General features: G+C 51.3%; 1 protein-coding gene across 1 annotated transcript in view; it reads right to left on the bottom strand.

The window, feature by feature from the left end:
• LOC145339664 (alpha-tectorin-like) overlaps positions 1 to 11,281 on the bottom strand; it is a gene marked incomplete at its 5' end in the record, with an annotated part of 33,782 nt that overhangs the window by 17,171 nt on the left and 5,330 nt on the right. The window contains 4 exons of the mRNA XM_080184178.1: positions 341 to 911; positions 3,780 to 4,189; positions 6,115 to 6,274; positions 7,349 to 7,486. Of these exons, the coding sequence (XP_080040304.1) occupies positions 341 to 911; positions 3,780 to 4,189; positions 6,115 to 6,274; positions 7,349 to 7,486 (1,279 nt within the window). The remainder of the gene's footprint in view (positions 1 to 340; positions 912 to 3,779; positions 4,190 to 6,114; positions 6,275 to 7,348; positions 7,487 to 11,281) is intronic.

Raw genomic sequence — 11,281 nt, forward strand, 5'->3', positions numbered from 1 at the left:
CAGCCGGTATAATTAAGGACCCCCCCAACGCATCCCGAACATTCTCTCTTCCACCTTCTTCCGTCGGGAAAAAGATACAAAAGTCTGAGGTCCCGTACCGACCGACTCAAGAACAGCTTCTTCCCTGCTGCTGTCAGACTTTTGAATGGACCTACCTCGCATTAAGTTGATCTTTCTCTACACCCTCACTGTGACTGTAACACTACATTCTACACTCTCTCCTTTCCTTCTCTATGAATGGTATGTTTTGTCGGTATAGTGTGCAGGAAACAATACTTTTCACTGTATATTAACACAGGCGACAATAATAAATTCAATCAGATTTGATATAACAGCTTACCACAAAGTCCTGACCTCCTCCACGTTATTGTCGGGACTCCGTGGATCCGACATCTGTCTGCGTAGGCGCTCAGTGCTTGGCACAGGCTCAGCCTCGATCCTTCAGTGGCACAGAGGTCATAGGTGCAACTTTGGATGAAGTCTTGCGGAGGGACGGCGTTGCGACAGACATTGAAGGGACCATCTGCTTTGTCCATTAGGCCACAGTAACGGTGACTGCCATACAGAGCTAGCTGCTGCTGCGTACACAGGCCACATTCATCGCCACAATCATCTGAACACAACAAGTCATTATCAGGAACCTTCCAGCTCCTCCCAAACTCAGCCTGGGACCTGGTGATTGTCCCATTTGGCAGCTGGAACTCATCTGATCGATTGCCGTTCATATTCCCACACAGCCCGCACGTCGCATTTCGATAATTGGCTGGGACAGTGATGGTGACGTGATGCGACCCATCAAAGCTCAGCTCCAGACCAAAATCTGTCCTGATACTGACCGTGAAACCACTGGTGAAGACTCGGACCTGGCCACCACCAATTACAACAGGGACAGAGAACCGACTCCCATTCAGCTGTAAATCAAGACAAGATTCTCTGAGTTATCACCAAATCACAGGGTTTACTCCCTGACAGGGGCAGTGGGAGCAGATTCCATGGCAAATCTCTGAAAGGGGATGTATTCTTGAAGGAGACATCATTTCAGGGGGGAAAGGAGGAGTGTGGGGGATTTGTGATTAATTGGATAGAGTCAGAGAGGTTATAGAGATTTACAGCATGGATACAGACCCTTCGGCCCAACTTGTCCATACTATCCAGTTTTTAACCACGAAGCTAATCCCAGTTGCCCGTGATTGGCCCATATCCCTCTGTACCCATCACACCCATTAACAAGCCGGCCACTCACCTGGTGAAGGAGCAGCACTCCGAATGCTCATGATTCAGATCAACCTGTTGGACTTTAACCTGGTGTTGTGAGACTTGTTACTGAGCCCACCCCAGTCCAACATCGGCATCTCCACATCATCGTACCCATGTAACTGTCTAAATGCTTTTTAAAAGATAAAATTGTCCCCGCCTCTACTACTGCCTCTGGCAGCTCGTTCCAGATACTCACCACCCTCTGGGTGAAAAAAATTGCCCCTCTGGACACTTTTGTATCTCTCCCCTCTCACCTTAAACCTCTGCCCTCTGGTTTTAGACTCCCCTACCTTTGGGGAAAAGATATTGACTATCTAGCTGATCTGTGCCCCTCATTATTTTATAGACCTCTATAAGATCACCCCTCAGCCTCCTACGCTCCAGAGAAAAAAGTCCCAGTCTATCCAGCCTCTCCTTATAACTCAATCCATCAAGTCCCGGTAGCATCCTAGTAAATCTTTTCTGCACTCTTTCTAGTTTAATAATTTCCTTTCTATAATAGGGTGACCAGAACTGTACACAGTATTCCAAGTGTGGCCTTCCCAATGTCTTGTACAACGTCAACAAGACGTCCCAACTCCTGTATTCAATGTTCTGACCAATGAAACCAAGCATGCCGAATGCCTTCTTCACCACTCTGTCCACCTGTGACTCCACTTTCAAGGAGCTATGAACCTGTACCCCGAGATCTCTTTGTTCTGTAACTCTCCCCAACGCCCTACCATTAACTGAGTAAGTCCTGCCCTGGTTCAATCGACCAAAATGCATCACCTCACATTTATCTAAATTAAACTCCATCTGCCATTCGTCAGCCCACTGGCCCAATTGATCAAGATCCCGTTGCAATTGGAGATAACTTTCTTCACTGTCCACTATGCCACCAATCTTGGTGTCATCTACAAACTTACTAACCCTGCCTCCTATATTCTCATCCAAAACATTAATATAAATGACAAATAACAGTGGACCCAGCACTGATCCCTGAGGCTGGTCACAGGCCTCCAGTTTGAAAAACAACTCTCTACAACCACCCTCTGGCTTCTGTCAAGAAGCCAATTTTGTCTCCATTTAGATCCCTCACCCTGGATCCCGTGAGATTTAACCTTATGCAACAACCTACCATGCGGTACCTTGTCAAAGGCCTTGCTAAAGTCCATGTAGACAACATCAACTGCACTGCCCTCATCTACCTTCTTGGTTACCCCTTCAAAAAACTCCATTAAATTTGTGGGACATGATTTTCCACTCTCAAAGCCATGCTGACTGTCCCTAATCAGTCCTTGTGTCTCTAAATGCCTGTAGATCCTGTCTCTCAAAATACCTTCCAATAATTTACCCACCACAGATGTGAGGCTCACTGGCCTGTAGTTCCCAGGCTTTTCCCTGCAGCCCTTTTTAAACAAAGACACAACATTTTCCCCTCTCCAATCTTCAGGCGCCTCACCTGTGACTATCGATGATTCAAATATCTCGGCTAGGGGACCCGCAATTTCCTCCCTAGCCTCCCACAGTGTCCTGGGATACACTTCATCAGATCCCGGGGATTTATCTACCTTGATGCACTTTAAGACTTCCAGCATCTCTTTCTCTACCCGCTCTCTCCCCATAGCCCTGTATCAATCCCCAAACTAATCCCACTGCCCCCGCTCTCTCCCCACAGCCCTGTATCAATCCCCAAACTAATCCCACTGTCCCACTCTCTCCCCATAGCCCTGTATCAATCCCCAAACTAATCCCACTGCCCCGCTCTCTCCCCATAGCCCTGTATCAATCCCCAAACTAATCCCACTGCCCCGCTCTCTCCCCATAGCCCTGTATCAATCCCCAAACTAATCCCACTGCCCCACTCTCTCCCCATAGCCCTGTATCAATCCCAAACTAATCCCACTGTCCCGCTCTCTCCCCATAGCCCTGTATCAATCCCCAAACTAATCCCACTGCCCCACTCTCTCCCCACAGCCCTGTATCAATCCCCAAACTAATCCCACTGCCCCGCTCTCTCCCCATAGCCCTGTATCAATCCCCAAACTAATCCCACTGCCCCACTCTCTCCCCATAGCCCTGTATCAATCCCAAACTAATCCCACTGTCCCGCTCTCTCCCCATAGCCCTGTATCAATCCCCAAACTAATCCCACTGCCCCACTCTCTCCCCATAACCCTGTATCAATCCCCAAACTAATCCCACTGTCCACTCTCTCCCCATATCCCTGTATCAATCCCAAACTAATCCCACTGCCCCACTCTCTCCCCATAGCCCTGTATCAATCCCCAAACTAAGCCCACTGTCCACTCTCTCCCCATATCCCTGTATCAATCCCAAACTAATCCCACTGCCCCGCTCTCTCCCCATAGCCCTGTATCAATCCCAAACTAATCCCACTGCCTCACTTTCTCCCCATAGCCCACTAAACCCTAATACTAATCCTAACCCCTAAACCATATTGCTTCTTCTCACCCTCTGCCTGTTTGAGGAGGTATAGTAAAGGCTGTGAGGGAAACTGGCCATTTCTACTCCCTTACCAGGATATGGTCAATGGTCCCATGGAGCAGGGTAATCTCTGTTCTGTAGACTAAGAGACGAACCAGTCTGACCCAGGACACTCTGCTGCTCCCACGGTGTTCGTTCTTTGCCTCTATCCTGTAGGCTGGTAACTCGCTCGGAGTCTGGCACAGCTCCGATAGGATATAGGTGCACGTGCCCTGGAAATGGAAGAGGCTCCCATCGAAGGTCTGGTAGTGAGGGTCTCCGAATACGGTGCAGGTCTGAATGGAGACGGGCTGGCAGGCGTAAAAGGAGGAAGAGGAAAGGCAGACTTCGTAAGGAGCACAGGCTCCGGCCTGGCACACCAGCGAGTTGTTCCTGACACAGGTACATTTCCTGTCACAGGTGGAGTTTGTCCAGAAAGTGTCATCTTGCCGAATAAACTTCCCTGGAAGAGGAAGAGTTAGACATTCAGGATAAACCCAAAGTGGCCTTGGCGTCTTCCCCACTCAACCACAGCCCGGGGACAGGCCCTTCGGCCCGTCAGAGCCCGGGGACAGGCCCTTCGGCCCGTCAGAGCCCGGGGACAGGCCCTTCGGCCCGTCAGAGCCCGGGGACAGGCCCTTCGGCCCGTCAGAGCCCGGGGACAGGCCCTTCGGCCCGTCAGAGCCCGGGGACAGGCCCTTCGGCCCACAATGCTGTACTGACTATGATACCAAGTTGAACTACTCCCTTCTGCCTGCCCTCGCTCCCTATCCCTCCGTCCCTCACATTTTCCTGTGTTGAGATAAACACCCCTATTGTATCTGCCTCCACCACCCCTGGCAGTGTGTCCCAGACACCAACCACTCTCTGTGTAAAAAATACTCACCCCCCCACATCTCCTCTGAACTCCACCCCCCCTCACTGTAAGTGTGCCCCCCCCAGTATTAGACATTTCAACTCTGGGGAAAGATTCTGACTGTCAACCCTCTCTGTGCCCCTCAGGATTTTATATTCTTCTATCCGGTCTCCCCTCGGCCTCCGTCACTCCGGAGAAAACAATCCCAGTTTATCCAGACCCTCTAATCCAGGCAGCATCCCGGGAAACCTCTCCTGTACCCCCTCCATAGCCCCCCCACCCTTCCTGTAATGTGGTGACCAGAATTGAACACAATTCTCGAAGTGCAGCCTAACCAATATCTGACAGAGCTGCCTCCTGTCACCCTGCCTCCTGTACTCAATGCCCCGACTAATAAAGGCGAGCGTGCCCTACACCTTCTTCATCTGCCTGTCTATTTGTGTGACTATTTTCAGGGAGTCTCTGACTTGAACCCCGAGATCCCTCTGGATCATGCAGAGGTCTTTAGAGTAGCACCATGTGTCAGCACAGGGTTGACGGGCCGAAGGGCCAGTTCCTGTGCTGTACTGTTTGTTCACAGGTGTTCCCAGCCAATGAGAACATTTACTACCCGTTCCTCGTGAGCCAGAATCGTAGAAACCCTACAGTGCAGAAAGAGGCCCTTCAGCCCATCGAGTCTGTACTGACCACAATCCCACCCAGGCCCTACCCCCATATCCCTACATATTTATACCCACTAATCTCTCTAACCTACACATCCCTGGACACTAAGGGGCAATTTAGCCTGGCCAATCAACCTAACCCACACATCTTTGGACTGTGGGAGGAAACCCACGCAGACACAAGGAGAATGTACAAACTCCACACAGACAGTGACCTGAGCCGGGAATCGAACCAGGACCCTGGAGCTGTGAAGCAGCAGTGCTAACCCACTGTGCTACCGTGCCACCTGAGCTGAGTGTCTTGCGGAGCTGTTCCATACACTGAGTGCTGTATTGAGTCTGTGGGTGCGTGTAGGCCAGGCTGGGTAAGGATTCCCTTCCCAGCAATCTGAGAACCCATAAAAACACCAGAAATAGAAGCAGGAACGAGGCCATTCAGCCCTTTGAGCCTGCCCTGTCACTCAATATGACCAGGACTGGTCTACACTGGCCTCAACCCCCTGTACCATTTCCCTGTCACCCCCTGTTCCTCGATCTATCAGATATTTACACACCTCCACCGTAAAATGACGCACCTCCAGCAGCCTTTGGGACAGAGAGTGCCGGAGGTTCAGCACCCTCTGTGAGAAGACATCGACCCACCCCAGTTTGAGATGAACAGCCTTTATCTTGTCCCCTGTTCCAGACTCTCCCACGGGTGACAACATCTCTCCCTGCCCAGCCCCCTCAGCATCTTACCTGTTTAACAAGGTCACCCCTCGCCCTGCTAAACTCCGAGGGATACAGAACCGGGTTATTGAGAAGCACTGAGGTTGAAGCTTGCTTCCTGATCCGGCCAATGTTAATGTTAGGTTTTTATCCGATAATTACCATTGTAAATGCAGCCTCCCAACACACTGAATGCATCAGTTCTGAACACCCAGCGGCCTGGATCCTGTACGTTGCTGGTGGATTCGATGTTTATTATCTCCGGTGTTCGTGATCCTGGGATGCTGAAATAGTGTGTGGAGCCGCCACTGTTAAAACCAGCCTGGGCAGGGACAAAATAATCACATTTCATTGAACTGTTTGTTAGGTACGGCCGTCAGCTGTTGGGCTCCCTCCGGATGTGTATCATTGCATTGTTCATTCCGAGGGGAACTGATTCCAAAAGTCGGGACAATGTGATTCAGTTGGACAATAGTGAGACCACATCTGGCACAGTATTGGTCTCCTTCGAATCCCTGCAGTGCAGAAGGCCATTCAGCCCATCGACTCTCCAACAGAGTGTCTCACACATGCCCCCTGCCCTATCCCCGTGCTGGGATTTGAACCCAGATCCCCGGAGCATCACCTCGGCTCTCCGGGTTACTACTCTAGTGACAATCCCTCTGTGCCACTGCCTCTCTTCAGCACAGGGCAGCGTTTGATCAGTGATTAGTTGAGGTAGGAGGGTTCTCCAGCGAGTTTGTAACGAACAGATGAGAGCTTGTTGTCACAGGGTGCATTACTGACCGGGAAACATGGATTTCTCCCAGCCTGCTGTCGGTCAGGGAGCAGGAGGCAGTCACCGAGTGACTGTTGGTGGAGCCAGTGCCTTCAACCCCCTCAGTGTTTTACTGGGGAGATCTTCACCAGGTCAGGGGGGAGTGGGGATTCGGAGCTGGGGCAGAGGATGTCAGGGGGCTGGGGTGGTTGGGAATTGGATGGAGACGGAAGGTCTCAGTGTTCATGTCCAAGCGGATAATGTTAAGGTGAAAGGAGGAGAGTTTAAAGGGGACGTGAGCAGGAAGTTTTTACACAGAGGGTGGTGGGTGCCTGGAATGTGCTGCCGGGGGAGGGGGTACAAACAGATCCAATAGGAACGTTTAAGAGGCATCCGGACAGATCCACAAGCAGCGAATGGAGAGATTCGGACCATGGAGAGGTAAAAGGTCTTTAATTTAGAAAGGTGCCATGTGTCAGCACGGGCTTGACGGGCCCAAGGTCCTGTTCCTGTGTAGCACTGTTTTATCTTCTGAGTCACTGACCTGTAACTGAGGACGGCACTGGGAGGTTTGCAGAATCCTGGATGTAAGTTTCCTAAATGTTCAGGTCACGGAGGGAAAGGGGATCTGGGATTTACCTGTGCGGCCGTTCCCCCGAGTCCTGTCTGAGCGTTTCCACCACTCGCCGTCCCAGTTGTCCACTGGATGTCACCATAGTTGAGAATAATGAAGGATTGGAATCCGTTGGTGATGAGTACGGCCTGGAAACTATTAACCTGGAATGGAAAGGATTCTGGAACTGAGAGGAGCAAATACAGCCAGTATCACCGAGAATCATCAAAACCCGACACAGTGCAGAATGGGGCCGTTCGTCCTTTTACCCTGAGGTTGTTCCCTCTGGTTCTAGTTTTTCCTACTAGTGGAAACACCCTCTCCGTGTCCACTCTATCCAGGGCCTCGCAGTATCCTGTAAGTTTCAATAAGATCCCCCCTCATCCTTCTAAACTCCAACGAGTACAGACCCAGAGTCCTCAACCCGTTCCTCATCCGACAAGCTCTTCATTCCAGGAATCATTCTTGTGAACCTCTTCTGGACCCTTTCCAAGGCCAGCACATCCTTCCTTAGATCCGGGGCCCAAAACTACTCTCAATTCTCCAAATGGGGTCTGACCAGAGCCTGATACAGCCTCAGAAGTCCAACCCTGCTCTTGTATTCTAGCCCTCTCGACATGAATGCTAACATTGCATTTGCCTTCCTAACTGCTGACTGAACCTGAACGTTAACCTGAAGAGAATCTTGAACAAGGATTCCCAAGTCCCTTTGTGTTTCTGATTTCCGAAGCATTTCCCCATTTGGAGAATAGTCTATGCCTCCATTCCTCCGTCCAAAGTGTATAACCTCTCACTTTTCCACATTATATTCCATCTATTTCCTTGCCCACTCTCCGAACCTGTCCAAGTCCTTCTGCAGCACCCCCCGCTTCCTCAATACTACCTGTCCCTCTACATATCTCTGTATCATCTGTAAACTTAGTAACAGTGCCTTCAGTTCCTTCCTCCAAATGGTTAATGTATATTGTGAAAAGTTGCAGTCCCAGCGCAGACCCCTGAGGCACCCCACTAGTCACAGGCTGCCATCCTGAGAAAGACCCCTTTATCCCCACTCTCTGCCTTCTGCCAGTCAGCCGATCCTCTGTCTATGCCAGGGTCTTACCCTTAACACCATGGACACTTAACAGACTGTTAAATAAGTTATGTGGCATCTTGTCAAAGGCTTTCTGGAAATCTAAATAAATCCCATCCACTGGTTCTCCTTTATCTAACTTCCTTGTTACCTCCTCAAAGAACTCAAACAGATTTGTCAGACACGCCCTCCCCTTGACAAAGCCGTGCTGACTCAGTCCTACTTTATCACGCACTTACTCTGCAATCTCATCTTTAATAATGAACTCTAAAATCTAACCAGCCAATAATTTCCCGTCTGCTTCCTCCCTCTCTCCTTAAACAGCGGAGTTACATTCACTACTTTCCAGTCCTCTGGGACCCTCCCTGCCTCCGGTGAAAGATCACCACCAATTCCTCCACAATTCCCTCACTATCTCTTTTTGAACCCTGGGGTGTAGTCCATCTGGTCCAGGTGATTTGTCCACCTTCAGACCTTCCAGTTTCCCCAGAACCTTCTCCTTAGTGATGGTCACTACACTCCCCTGTGCCCCCTGACTCTCCTGGAGCTCTGACATCCCACTGGTGAATCCACTGTGAAGATTGATGTAAAGTAACTGTTCAGTTCCTCTGCCATTGCTTTGTTTCCTGTTATTCCTTCTCCAGCCTCATTTTCCAGTCGTCCAATGGCTATTTTTGCCTCTCTCTTACCTTTTATATATTGAAATAAACTTCCTATTTTTTATATCACTAACTATCTTACACTCACATTCCATCTTCTCCCCATTATTGCTCTTTTAGTTGTTCTCTGCTCACTTTTATCGAACTCCCAGTCCTCTGGTTTCCCAGTAACCCTTGCTGTTTTGTCTGTTTTCTCTTTTGTTTTTATGCCGTCCTTGATTTCCCTCCTCAGCCCCGGATGCCTCGCCCTCCCCTCGGCCTGTTCCCTCCTCCTTGGGAAGAATTTCTACAGAACTAAATGCATGTTTCACACTCCCTGGTTTTATCGGAGGGTACACTTGGAGTAGGAGTGAAACACAGGGGCTTCTGTACTCGGAGCTGGACTCAATGGTCACTGGCTCAGTGTGGGGGGGGCCATCGAACTGACTAACTGAACGTGAGCCAGGTGCCTGTACCAGCTGGGTGGACATCGGACAGAGAGCAGATCACCAGCACTGTGATTAACCCTCCACTCTGAGAGTCTCTTTCTGATTTCCAAGGACAACTCATTGGAATGTGTGTCTATGGAGTGAATATTTCCTGCCCTGGTCCAGTGGGTTACACAGGAACAGGAGGCCATTCAGCCCCTCCAGCCTGTTACACAGGGACAGGAGGAGGCCCGATTCAGCCTCTCAATCCTGTTCCACTATTTATTACAATCCGGTCTGCTCTGTGGTCTAGCTTTACACTGCTGCCTCTGGCCCAGCTCCCTGAACATCTCAATAACAACAGTTGATCTCAGAATGCAAATTAACAACTGTTCTGGCATTGCCTGCAGTTTGTGGGGGTGAATTCGAATCCTCTCCCACGCTGTGTGTGTCCAAGCTGCTTCTCTCCTGAATGCTCTGTAACGTTTAGACAATGTCCTCCAGTTCCAGAATCTCCAAGCAGTGGGGATAGTTTCTCTTTCCCTCCTCTGTCTTTTCCTGTTGATGTCTCAAAGACCAGCTCACACCTCAACCTTTGAAATTCCAGGGAAAATAGAACTGCTTTTTCTCATCTCTGCCCAGAATTTAACTCCGGAATCTCAGCCACCAATTCTTGTGAAGCTGGGCTGCACTCCCTCCAAGGTCACTATACCTCCCCTCAGGGCTGGTGCCCAGATCTGCTGACACTGACTCCAAAGTAGCACAGTGGGTTAACACTGCTGTCTCACAACACCAGGGACCCGGGTTCGATTCCCGGGGGCACGGTGACACAGTGGGTTAACACTGCTGTCTCACAACACCAGGGACCCGGGTTCGATTCCCGGGGGCACGGTGACACAGTGGGTTAACACTGCTGTCTCACAACACCAGGGACCCGGGTTCGATTCCCGGGGGCACGGTGACACAGTGGGTTAACACTGCTGTCTCACAACACCAGGGACCCGGGTTCGATTCCCGGGGGCACGGTGACACAGTGGGTTAACACTGCTGTCTCACAACACCAGGGACCTGGGTTCGATTCCCAGGGGCACGGTGGCACAGTGGGTTAACACTGCTGTCTCACAACACCAGGGACCTGGGTTCGATTCCCGGGGGCTGGTGACACAGTGGGTTAGCACTGCTGTCTCACAGCGCCAGGGACCCGGGTTCGATTCCCGGGGGCACGGTGACACAGTGGGTTAGCACTGCTGCCTCACAGTGCCAGGGACCTGGGTTCGATTCCTGGGGGCACAGTGACACAGTGGGTTAACACTGCTGCCTCACAACACCAGGGACCTGGGTTCGATTCCTGGGGGCACAGTGACACAGTGGGTTAACACTGCTGTCTCACAGCGCCAGGGTCCCGGGTTCGATTCCCGGGGGCACGGTGACACAGTGGGTTAGCACTGCTGCCTCACAGCGCCAAGGACCTGGGTTCGATTCCCGGGGGCACGGTGACACAGTGGGTTAGCACTGCTGCCTCACAGTGCCAGGGACCCGGGTTCGATTCCTGGGGGCACGGTGACACAGTGGGTTAGCACTGCTGCCTCACAGCGCCAGGGACCCGGGTTCGATTCCCGGGAGCACGGTGACACAGTGGGTTAGCACTGCTGCCTCACAACACCAGGGACCTGGGTTCGATTCCTGGGGGCACAGTGACACAGTGGGTTAACACTGCTGTCTCACAGCGCCAGGGTCCCGGGTTCGATTCCCGGGGGCACGGTGACACAGTGGGTTAACACTGCTGCCTCACAGCGCCAGGGACCCGGGTTCGATTCCCGG

This window comes from Carcharhinus amblyrhynchos, unplaced genomic scaffold (assembly GCF_965287045.1).
Source record: "Carcharhinus amblyrhynchos unplaced genomic scaffold, sCarAmb.v2.hapA scaffold_596, whole genome shotgun sequence".
Lineage (NCBI taxonomy): Eukaryota > Metazoa > Chordata > Chondrichthyes > Carcharhiniformes > Carcharhinidae > Carcharhinus > Carcharhinus amblyrhynchos.